Here is a 12500-nt window from a genome sequence, read left to right as displayed (position 1 = left end):
AGTCAAGCCTGAAAATATTCATACCCCAAATTTTCTTTCCACAATGAAGCATCTTGTACATCATCTTATTATGTCTTGGGGGAGGTCTGTGTCATTTCTGGTCAAAATAAAATTGCTGGTGGAATAAAAGTCAGAGGTATGAATAATTTCAGGCTTTACTGAACGTCATCCTGGAGCCCAAAACCAGTTATATGTTGCGCAGGTGTATTTATGGCAATAATGCATTAGTATCAGAGCTCTTAAAGGGACAGTGCACCCATAAATGAACACTCTGTCATCAGTTACTCATCATACACTTGTGTCAAACCTTTATGAGTTTCTTTCATCTGTTGAACACAAAAGAAGATATTTCGAAAAATGTTGTAACCATTTACTTTTATTGTATTTGTTACAATGGATGTCAATGGTTACCGGTTTCCATCATCCTTCAAAATATCTTCTTTAGTGTTCAACAGATGAAGGAAAGTCATAATGGTACCACTTGAGGGTAAATAGTGAGGTAATTTTATTTTTGGTGAACTGACCCTTTAATTTCTCTGCAGCAGAAAGCAGTAGTGTTGTGTTCATGCGCTGATTGATCATGTGCTTGTGTGTGTGTGTGCGTAGGGTAATGCATATGTGGACAGTGTGACCTATAACGGCTCTACTGCTCTACACATCGCTGCCGGACGGGGCTCTACTAAACTGAGCGCGCTCCTGATGGCCGCAGGTAAAACTCTACATTACCGAATGCTGTTAGCCATGCTTCCATCCACCTGATTTAATGCACATTTTGGAATATCTCATAATAAAATGCTTAATGGAAATGCAAAGCTGTGCATGAAAAAGATGTACGTGCGCACAGTGGTGGATTTAGGCAATATGGGCGATCGCACAGGGCGTCATCTTGCTGGGGAGACGGTGCAAAAAAAAAAAAGTGCCCCAGTAAAAGCTTTGAGATGAGATTTACTTTATGCAAGTATATTAATGGAGGGTGGTCATCTCAGAATAAAGACGTCAGGCCTTATTCACATTTGGCTTCTTCTGCACAAACAAGTTTGTTATTCTGCAACCGAAACAACGCTGCTGAGAACAGATTGATGCATGTGCATAGAAAGCCTTTCACCTACTGTACAGCTGATCCCGGGTGTTTACATGCACACCGATATGTGAGAAGTAATCAGTAATTCCCCACCGCTGAGGATCCTGTGCTGTCCTCAGGAGCAGATCCTCATAAGGAGAACTGCGAGCCGCTGTTCTTCAGAGATGAAGAGGAGGAGGATGAAGATGATGAAGGGTTTATTCCTGGATCCAGTCCTTTGAGCTTGGCTGTCTCTCCAGAGGTGTGTGCATATGTCTTTGTATTTGTGTGTGTGTGTGTGTGTGTTTGTTTGTGTGCGTGTGTTTGTAACCTATTGTGTTATTGCTTATGTGTGTGTGTGTGTTCAGGTGTATAATATTCTGAATGGAGAAGAGTATCAGCCCTCCACCATTGTTGTTCCACCACAAGGTATGAATATATATATACTAAAAGGAAACCAATGTAAAATAGCAGCGTCTGCAAATACTGCAACGACTATTAGATCATTTTCAAGCTGAGGCAGAAACAGAACTGATTTGTTGTCGTTTGTTTTGTGTGTTTGCGTTTGTGTTTTGCTCTGTGTATGTGTGCATTTGCCTTTGTCCTTGTGCACGTGTGCGCCTTTGTGTGTCCGTGTACGTTTGGTGTGTGTGTGTGTGTGTGTGTGTTCAGGAGACATGCAGAGCTTGAGCTCGTCGGTGAAGCAGGACCTGTGCTCTGCTCTGGACGGTCCCGCGGGCGGCTGGGAGACTCTGGCTGATGTTCTGGGTCTCGGGATCCTCAACAGCGCCTTCAGACTGAGCTCCTGTCCTGCTGGCAAACTGCTGGACAGCTATGAGGTCCGTCAGGTCACGCTCTCACACCACATGCAGACACATTCATAAACACCACTCGACATGTTGTGATTAGCAAATCACTGAAGTCTCCAAAATGAACGCAGCATGTGAGGAGTGGATTGGTCAGTGTAAGGGTGCGTTCACATCTGTAGTTCACTTCATTTGGTCCGCACCAAGGGCAATGAATGATGCATTGTTGCATGTTCTGACGTCTTTGGGTCGTTTTCACACCACACTGCTGGCGTTGGTCCGAACCAGTTGAAACGAACCAAAATGCAGTCATGTGACAAAATCCACATCTCTCATTGGCCAGATGTGGTTGAACATATTTCCTAAACTGCTTATTGATTGGTCAGAATTCACATGCGGGAAAATGCCAGTGAACTCCCGCAAGTAAACAAAACCGGCAGACACAAAATGTCTTTACCCTGGAGGGGCGACTGCGCTGACTGATTGTATGCCTGCTTTAGACAAACTATACATTTCATGAATGAAGCGCGGCCGTAGCAGAAAAACAAATGTTTTAATGCATCGCTCGTCACTTCAGGAGGAGGCGTCAATTAATTTAGCTAAACTGCGACATGCTCATCTTGCGGAAATATTACCAACGATCCGTCAGCTAATGTTTTCCCTCTCTCTCTCTCTCTCTCTCTCTCTGTTGGTAAAGCGCTGTCAACAAATGTTTTTCCTCCATATCCCATAATGCACAGCGCATCGGCCTACGGCAGCTGGATTAGTCCAAAAGGCGCAGTACTTTTTGCGGTTGGACCTGTTTAAGTACAGATCATATTCTCACCACAGACGAACCGCTCCAGGGTTTGTTTGAAAGCGAACCGAGACCACCTCTTCAAGCAGGTCTCGGTACGCTTATTTGGTCCGCTTTTGGTGCGCACTCGAGTACGATTGCTGCATTCTCACCTGCCCAAACCAACCGCACCAAAAGGGGAAACCAACTCTAGTGCGATTCAATCCAACTAAATAAGGCAGGTGTGAAAACACCCTAAGAGCCATCATTTGATTTAGGGCCCAAGGTGTGTTTTTTACATGCATTTTGTATTTCTCTTTCGCTAGTTAGAATTAAAACCTTGGTATCATCTTTTGATATGATGTACTTTTAGAGATGAATGATGCCCATATATGTGGACTCATGGTCCCAATTTACATAAAACACTTTTTCCTGACTGTTTTTTATGCATATTTAACATAGAACAGTTTTTTTTAACATGTTTTGACTATCAGACAGTAAAAACTAAATTTTTCCCCATTTTGGACAGTTAAAATAGGGTTTGGGACATTTCGTATGCTGCAAAACAGTTGCAGGATGACACTGCGTGTCTGTAACAATATAAAACATTCAAAGTATTTTAAATAAACACTTAAGAGCTCAAATGTGCTGTCCAGGGGCCTCATGTATCAACAAAAACTTTGCATACGCCAGGTTTCACGCTCTGAATGGCTCACGTTTAGATTTAATAACGATCAACTGAACATGGGAATGTGCGCAGCTCCACGCCAACTTCATGGCTGGCGTACGCACATTTTTTGTGTGTCTGTTTTATTTCCATTGGCGACTCCTAGAGGCAGTTGTGTTAAATTGCTCTCTAGCAAGTGTCTTTGAGCCTTGCAATGGCAGCTGTATGTGACGGGTTCATCTAGCAGGTATATAAGGTTTCCATATCATACAGTTGACCAGCCAAACATTAAAGCACAATTTGCAGCGGTCGCCTGTTTCCCCAATGTAATCTGAGCTATCTACTGCACGCACATTGCTATAAAGACACTATCTGAAGATGAATTTGCACATCAGAAACATTTCCATTCAATAAATGTGCAAATAAAATATGATGCACAGACTTATTAAGGATTCCTACTTGTCTTCCTCATGATGAAGAGTAGGCAAAATCTGATATGTAGCGGGGGAAAAAAGAAGAAAGAGTTCATCAGACGCTGGATTCGAACCGAGTTCATGCTTGAACGTGTCAAAACATGTAGACATGCGTTTTACGAGCTGCGCCACTAAGACTGTTGAGGTTATTACAACATTTTGCAGATATACATCTCACTATTTCTTTTTTAATCCACTCAGTGCGATGTTCAGATTTAATTCCGGTGGACAAACTTGCAAATAACACAGTGTTTCTCCGATCTACCTCTGAAAGAAGCCCCTCCAATTCACATTCTGTTCAAAGTTTCTCTTCTTGCTTTTGCCGTTGCTTTTTCGTTGGGTTTTGCCAAAGTAGAGTCATTAGTATATTCATACGGGGGCGGAGGCAGGGAGGGGCTTTGCGCTCGTGCATGTTGCTCTCAGTTTCACGTTCATTCGGATGTACAAAAGAATATGCGTGAGATTCGGCGTACGCAGTGTTTCATACATCTGAATTTGTTTCTGTGTACGCACATTTACGCAATGTTTTAGTATGATTTTCACGCAAGTCTTCGCACTTGAGGCCCCAGGTATGTGGCCACTCAAGCCCTAGGAGGTTAATATAAACCATTAATAGTGCTCAAATACAGCTGAAGTCAGAGTGATGTGTCCTGCAGGTGTCTGGAGGGACGGTGCTGGAGCTGCTGGAGGGTCTGAAGCGGGTGGGAAACTGCAGCGCTGTAACTTTACTCCAGAATAGTGTGTGTGAAGAGCCCAAGTCTGTCCACAACACACCACCCATCACAGGTAACACACTCAACAGCTCAAAGACACATGCACAAACTGTAATATCACATTAAAGAGCCCGTATTATACATGAAAAAGGGTCATTTTTTGGTTATATAGATCTCTAACAATAGGCTGATATCCATGCAAGGTCAAAAAACTCTTTGATGGTCTTATAAACTGCATTTATTTTTACCTGATTATCCCAGCGACTCCCTTATGAATCGTCCAGTGATTCATTTCTTCCCGAACTCCTCCTTAGCACAAGGCTAATCTGCGCTGATTGGACCGATGACAGCCTGATGTGATTGGTCGACAGCGTTCAGCGTGAGACAAATGCCCAGTGGGGTTTGTCAAGCCCCTGGGTCCCCAACATTGGTATAGGATCTGATCGCAGCCCGAAACACGCTTCATAGTAAAACTTACTCAACAGTGTTATTCAGACACCTTACCACCAAAAGCAGTGTAGTCAAACACCAGCATATTGCTCCATTCTTAACCATGACACACATTCAGTATTAATCCACACAGCAGCAAAAGCTGAACTATTCTGAACCTTGACTGCTGCACGTGTGTAGGAACAGCTGACGGTGGCCATTTCAACGACAGTGGAGCACGAGCTCATAAACTCATTGAAATCCGTTAGCAAAGCAGCACGCGTCATGTTTTAACATGGCATTAGACACGATATGAGAATATAAAGAGTTAACCTGATACAATACAAGCGGTTACAAGTAACAAAACACAATGAAATGTTCATGAATTTGCGCGCGCAACAATTATTATTCGTAGTCACGTCACGCCGAAACGGCTAAATACTCGTTATGAAGATGATTCATTTTAACCACCTTGAGTCGACTAGTTTTTTTATATATATATAGATAAATCAATAGTTTTTAAAACTGTCCACTTTTAGATTTAAGCCTTAGCTGGATATTTCACTTCACTTAGATCTGTGTTACACTACATAGAAGCTCATTTTCAAAAACCCACAATAGGGGCTCTTTAACCCTCTCAGGCTCAAATACATTTTTAGAAACAGGAAAAATCTGATATTTGGGGAAAATGATCATATGGGGTAGTACAATAGAACCCTGACTCTTTTTTTTTTTTGTAGAGAGACCTTCACATGCAAGGCCTTCTGGGGTGTTGCAGATTTTTAACATTGGCCCAGTGTGGTAATTAGACACTGAAGACTGAATATGATATGAACAATTAATTTTTATATACAACTTTTCAAACAATGTAACAAATAGATTATCAGTGGCAGATCAACAGCAAAAACAACATGAGATCCAAATCCAATATCTCAAATCCTCGTTAAGTAGGTCATGTTTCCAAGTCACTTTGTCATGTGGTACTCCCAAGCGGCAACCTCCCGCTCTCCCTCAGGAAGCCAATACGGAAGTAACTAAAACTGCAGTTCATCCGAAATTCCGCTAGTCCTGGCCGCTCCTGACTCCAAAACAGAGCAAATTTCAATTGAGCCCACTGTTAGAATGGCCAACTTTACAGCAGAAAAAAGGTGTTTACAGCCTGCTACAAAAATAGATTTTGGTTAATACAGCTAATATTACCCTTCATGACAACTGTGAGGGGGGTGCATTTTTTTATAACTCATCTGTTTCCTTAATATTAAGTTATATTAAGTTTGCATAATTAAGGGAGTGGCCACTTGAGTGACAGCTAGGTCTTGTTGGTCGCCGTCACGTCACCTCAGCTGAATCCTGCAGATTAGCCACTGAACTCGGCATATTTATCATATTTCTGTGTTGTTTTATGTGGCTTTACACAGTCGACTGCCTTTTGGACTTGTTTCTTACAATTATTAGATGGCATGGCATGCTGAGTGCACTTAATTGTGCTCACAAACCATTCACGTGGCCTCCGTTTCCCATGTGAGTAAAGTTATTTACTTATATACCATCTCTATACATGTATTTGTTTTATTTAAGATAATTTATCATTCATATTTATATTTAGAGCTGTAATGCACTCCAGAATCTGTCAGATTGATTAGCTGTGGGCTCTAGAACAGTCATCTGAAGTGTTGTCATACAGTGTTATGCTGGATTTCATTAATAGTCTTACATTAACTAACACAGACTATATCTGAAGTGTTTGGAAGTAATTTGCGTTTTCCTCCAGTTGAAAAACATCATAAGAACAATGTTTATTGGCTCAATGTGTTACAGCAGTGTTTTTAAAAGTCTAAACACTTTATTTATATTGTGTACAGCCAAGCACAAGTGTTCAGAATACAAAAGAGTCACAGGTGATAAAGTATTAAGCATTTCTCCCAAAGTAAACCAGGTGTCTGAGCCAGGTCCAAGCTAAATGCCAGCAGGTGTCTGTAGCTCCGCTCACTCTCCGCCTCTTTGCCCTTGTTTGGTATCCCGCCGTGGGTGTGATGACGCGCGAACAAAATGGCGACGGTTGGCCGCGCCTACTTGTGGCTTCTTTTGCGCTCTTTAGAAACCCATGGGTGACGTCACGGATACTACATCCAAATATTATATATATATTCATATTATTACAGTCTATGGGTACTCCAAGAAACTTTTTTTGTGTGTGACATCTGGTGAGCAAGTGGGGAAACTGTTTGTTGCTAATGGACAACCAAGTCCTGCAGTGGTGTGTCTGCGTAAAAAAAAAAAACTCATAAAATATGTATCTGGAGTAATGAGGTAGTTAATTTTTAACAGTTGCAATTCAGCAACGCCTGCCTTGTGAGTTAAACATTAGAGAATGCAGCAGCGTTTCCATCTAATGATGCACTGAAGTTGTTATGAAATAAACGTATGTTTGGCTAGATCCTCTTATTTAAGCCCTTTGTTTATTCGTGCTCCAGTTGTTCAAGTTTAGTTCAGTCACAGCAGGCTGTCGTGCTGTTTGTGTTTGGTTTACTGAATCACGCATGTGCAGTATTTACCGCTTCTCAAATCTGATTTCAGTGTACTGTTCTAATAACTGAATAACTCAGTATATATTGGTTTATTGTGACTCAGAGGGGGTATTACACACTGCACTTAATGTTGTGTAGATTACACTTCCTATTAGAGTAGGTTTTACTTTGAAAACGGGGTATACATTCGCCACATATGGCGTTTTCAATTCTTTTGAACATGATTAGGTGCTGCTTGTCAGTCCGACAATGCTTCATTGTTTGCTCTTGCTCTCGGGACAGGAGCGCAGACGGATGCTCAAGACAGTTCTGGAGCTATTAACATAATGATAATAATAAAGCTTTGTTTATTAATTCACCAAAAGTAAGATTAAATTAAAGACTTGTTTACAATAAGGTTGCATTAGTTGATAATGCGTTTACTAAAGTACAAACATTGAACGGTACACTGATTACAGAATTTGTTCATGTCAGTCAATGAAAACACAGACGTTCAATGTTAGTTCATGTTAACTCCTGGTGCATTAACTAATGTTAACAAGCATGACTGGATTTTAATCAGGCATTAGTAAATGTTAATGAATGCTTTACAAGTGTTGTTCATTATTATAAATGCATTAGCTAACATTTAACTGATGAAACCTGAGTGCAAAGTGTGGCCAAGTTTTCTTGTCAATAGTATCTGGATGCAGCCTCTATGATGCAAGCTGAGACTGCATCACTCAGCGATGCAATGTCAGACACAGTGCACTCAAATGGAGTGAGTGACGTCACTGTGACGGGTAGGGTTAGGTGAGCCCAATAAAAAGCATTGGATGCAGCCCAGATTGCACTGGACCACGTCTGCAGCCAGACCCCTCTCTTTCTTATAGACCAGAAGATAATCCTCGAAAGTTTGTCTCATATAAACATGTGTAGTCAGCTCACGTCTGAGGCCTGTTCAGAGTTTCCCTCATCAGCACATGGTCGCTGTGTGTTTGAGTTCAGGGAGTTTTTCTGTGCCGCAGTCTTGGTTTGTAAAAGCCCCAGATGACATCACTGTGACTCCTGTTTTCAGCAGTAGTGTAATCATGATGATGATGATGATGATGTCACTGAGGGAGTCCCGGGGCCCTCTGGGAGTGCTGGCCAATATATAACAGTACAACATTTATAGACCCTTTTCCCAAGACTTGTTTAACGCTCATTCTTTCAGCTTTCTTCAGCTTAATCCCCTGTTTATCAGGGGTCTTCACAGCAGAATGAACCACCAACTATTTATTTATTCTGCAATAAACATTTCGATGTGAATACAGTTTCAGAAGATGTCTGAATCACTTTGAGTCTAAAAGCTGATTTTTACTTCTGCGTTAAACGCCGGCGTATGCTATGGCTCTGACGCATAGCCCTTCGCCGTGGCCATCGCCGTCACTGACGTGCACCTCTCAAAAAATTTAACTACACGTTGCAACAACGCGTAGCGCAACCTCTGTGATTGGTTGGCTTGGCAGCGCTGACGAGTCTGGGCGGGACCGAGAGCTGCGCGAATGGCGCGAGCGATTGTTTACAAGTGTGGAGTCCCATGAAGGAGCTCCGGATGGAAAGTTTTGTTTTGTGTTTACCTCATAGTTAAAGTTGTTGCACGTCCGCCTCAAAATGAGCGAGTTTGAGCCACTTGTACATCCCGGAAGTGTTCAGGAAAAGCAAAACAACAGTGAAGAAACTCGACACAGAGGAACATTTACACCTCACTGCCAACTAGCGTTTCGGAAGTGTTAATGCAGACCGACAGAGACAGCGCGCAAAAGTATAAATGCACAGCCACGCGCGTTGCCTGCGCCGTGGGTTACGCCGGTCACTTGACGCAGAAGTATAAACCAGGCTTAAGTCTGTCACTGTGGAGTCTAAGCGCTCATTCACACTGAAGGCATCTTTGTTTATTGAATGCAATATTATGAACACAGCGTATAACCACAATAACGAACTCATTAGAAATGATAACAATATGCTATGATAAGCACATCATATAACTCATATTTATATTTAAACACAGACCCAATGAGCCCCACCTCATCCATGAAACAGTTGTCATGCCCACTTTCTGTTACATACAGAGACTTGCAATGATTGCCCCGCCTCCGGGCTCTTTTGATTGGCCCACTGCTATGTGACTGACAGGGATGAGCTGCATTAGGGAAGGCTAAAGATCTTTAAACTTGACATGAGATCTAAAAACACGCAGGACCCACTGGTGGACAGACACACATTCCTGTTGATTTCTTCGGGAGTCCCGGGGCCCACTGGTGAATGGGCACTCATTTCTTTTGTTTCTGAAGGAGTACTGGGGCCTTCTGGTGAACAGGCACACATTTCTGTTGTTGTCTGACAGAGTCCCGGGGCCTTTTGGTGAACGGGCACACACACACTTATGGTCACTGAGGGAGTCCCGGGGCGCTCTGGTGAACAGGCATCCAAACTTATGCTCACTGAGAGAGTACCAGGGCCCTCTGGTGAATGGGCACACACACTTGTGCTCACTGAGGGAGTACAGGGACCCACTGGTGAACAGGCATCCACACTTATGCTTACTGAGGGAGTACAGGGACCCTCTGGTGAACAGGCATCCACACTTATGCTCACTGAGAGAGTACCAGGGCCCTCTGGTGAATGGGCACACACACTTGTGCTCACTGAGGGAGTCCCGGGACCCTCTGGTGAACAGGCATCCAAACTTAAGCTCACTGAGAGAGTACCAGGGCCCTCTGGTGAATGGGCACACACACTTGTGCTCACTGAGGGAGTACAGGGACCCACTGGTGAACAGGCATCCACACTTATGCTTACTGAGGGAGTACAGGGACCCTCTGGTGAACAGGCATCCACACTTATGCTTACTGAGGGAGTACAGGGACCCACTGGTGAACAGGCATCCACACTTATGCTTACTGAGGGAGTACAGGGACCCTCTGGTGAACAGGCATCCACACTTATGCTCACTGAGAGAGTACCAGGGCCCTCTGGTGAATGGGCACACACACTTGTGCTCACTGAGGGAGTCCCGGGACCCTCTGGTGAACAGGCATCCAAACTTAAGCTCACTGAGAGAGTACCAGGGCCCTCTGGTGAATGGGCACACACACTTGTGCTCACTGAGGGAGTACAGGGACCCACTGGTGAACAGGCATCCACACTTATGCTTACTGAGGGAGTACAGGGACCCTCTGGTGAACAGGCATCCACACTTATGCTTACTGAGGGAGTACAGGGACCCACTGGTGAACAGGCATCCACACTTATGCTTACTGAGGGAGTACAGGGACCCTCTGGTGAACAGGCATCCACACTTATGCTTACTGAGGGAGTACAGGGACCCTCTGGTGAACAGGCATCCACACTTATGCTCACTGAGGGAGTACCGGGGCCCTCTAGTAAAAGGGCAAGCACACTTATGCTCAGTGAGGAAGTTCTCGGGTGTTCTGGTGAACAGGCACACATTTCTGGTGTTTTCTGAGGTAGTCACGGGCCCTTTGGGAACAGGCACGTACACCAATGCTCACTGAGGGAGTCCCAGGGCCCTCTGGTGAATAGACACACATCTCTGGTGTTTTCTGAGGGAATCCCGGGGCCCTCTGCTGAACAGACCCACGTATCTGTTGATTTCTGAGGGAGCCCCGGGGCCCTCTGGTGAACAGGTGCGCACACACACTAATGCTCACTGCGGGTTTCAGGGGAAGCAGACACTGGACAGGGGGAATCCCAGCAGCAGAAGTGAAAGTGATATGGCCTTCTGGTCTTTCGAGAACAGTTTCTTTGAAACCAGTATTTCCACTTTACTGCCTGATTTGTTGTCAACGTCAGGGTCGAGTGAGCAGGGGAAAGTTTCTCTGTTTTTTTTTTTTTTCTGTCTTCGGTTTCCTTCTCGTGGTCGTCTGTATTGTTGTGGCGTGTTGTGCAAATCAGTATGAATGTGATGCCAATGTGTCGGCCCAAACGGAATTTGCGTCTATCAGTGAGTTTATTTATTTACTTGGGTATTTATCAGGATTTATATTAAATTAATATTATTGACTAATACGCAAGTCTTTATATGATTTATGTACAATACAATGTGTGTTTGTTCTAATCAGACTTGATGCAGAAACACTTTGATTGACATTCTCCCTTTGTACGTGTCATCAGAGGGGGAAAGCCCCGCCCACTAGTGCTCGTCTCTCCATCTCATTAGCATAAACAGCAGTCCTGAGTGAGAAGCAGCCGTCTGTCCATTAGCCATTAGAGCTGCTGAAGATAACGTCAGCATAGACTAAGAGATGTGGAGTTTTAGATGAACAGCGACAGGAGCGACATAGACTGACAGAAGCATGAACACACACTCACGCTGAAGCACACATGACCTGCACTGAACACTAGTTCTGTTGCTTTTATTTAGAAAATAATTCATATCAGGCTTAAATCATCCTTTAGGCTCGATAGTCAGGCACACTCATGTCAATCTGGCAACCTATGCTTGCGTAGACCCTTCAGAGGAGGAGCTGAGAGAAAATGTGTTTTGATCCAGGGGTGCAATACCTAGTTCAACCACTGGGGGTCAGACTTACACACTGCACCTTAAACAGTCATTATAACATGATAAAGGTTTTTAACATCTAGTGAAGCGGCCACCTATGTACGGTAATCCTTAGGTTAGTTTAGCGAATGTTGATTAAAGTACACAGCCCCTTGTTGTGAATTAAATGAAGTGATGTAAGCAATGTTGATTGTTTTGTTCCTCCACACAGGTGCGGGTGTGTGTAAAGCTCTGCAGGCTCTGGGTCCTGAGGAAAGCGGTGTTTGTGACAGCGGTGTGGAAACGTCCTTCTAGAGCCTCCAAACACACAAACTGAGGCCTGATCAGCTCCACTACAGCAGCAGCAGCCGCCAATCAACCACTCAGGACACGCCCCCACACGCTGTGATTGGCCACGACACTCCTCAGCCACACCCACAATGCAAATGAGGGAACTGAGAGGCGAGAGAGTGGACTTTTTTTTAGCTTTTAATAAGAATAATATGAAAAAAGCTCTTATTTTC

The 12500-nt window shown here is 43.8% G+C and overlaps 1 protein-coding gene across 7 annotated transcripts in view; it reads left to right on the top strand.

Annotated features, from left to right (window-relative positions):
• nfkb1 (nuclear factor of kappa light polypeptide gene enhancer in B-cells 1) overlaps nt 1-12500 on the top strand; it is a 69139-nt gene that overhangs the window by 52407 nt on the left and 4232 nt on the right. For all 7 annotated transcript variants that reach the window (XR_015507860.1, XR_015507859.1, XR_015507858.1 and 4 more), the window contains 6 exons: nt 607-709; nt 1201-1322; nt 1429-1489; nt 1733-1899; nt 4438-4567; nt 12209-12500. The exon at nt 12209-12500 is cut by the window's right edge. Coding sequence is in view for 4 of the 7 variants with exons in the window: in XM_087282016.1 (XP_087138142.1) it covers nt 607-709; nt 1201-1322; nt 1429-1489; nt 1733-1899; nt 4438-4567; nt 12209-12291 (666 nt within the window). In the remaining 3 variants the exon portion in view is untranslated. The remainder of the gene's footprint in view (nt 1-606; nt 710-1200; nt 1323-1428; nt 1490-1732; nt 1900-4437; nt 4568-12208) is intronic.

This window comes from Danio rerio, chromosome 14, assembly GCF_052040795.2.
Source record: "Danio rerio strain M-AB ecotype USA chromosome 14, GRCz13ab, whole genome shotgun sequence".
In the NCBI taxonomy this organism is placed as follows: Eukaryota; Metazoa; Chordata; class Actinopteri; order Cypriniformes; family Danionidae; genus Danio; species Danio rerio.
This window is presented reverse-complemented; position numbering and strand designations above follow the sequence as displayed.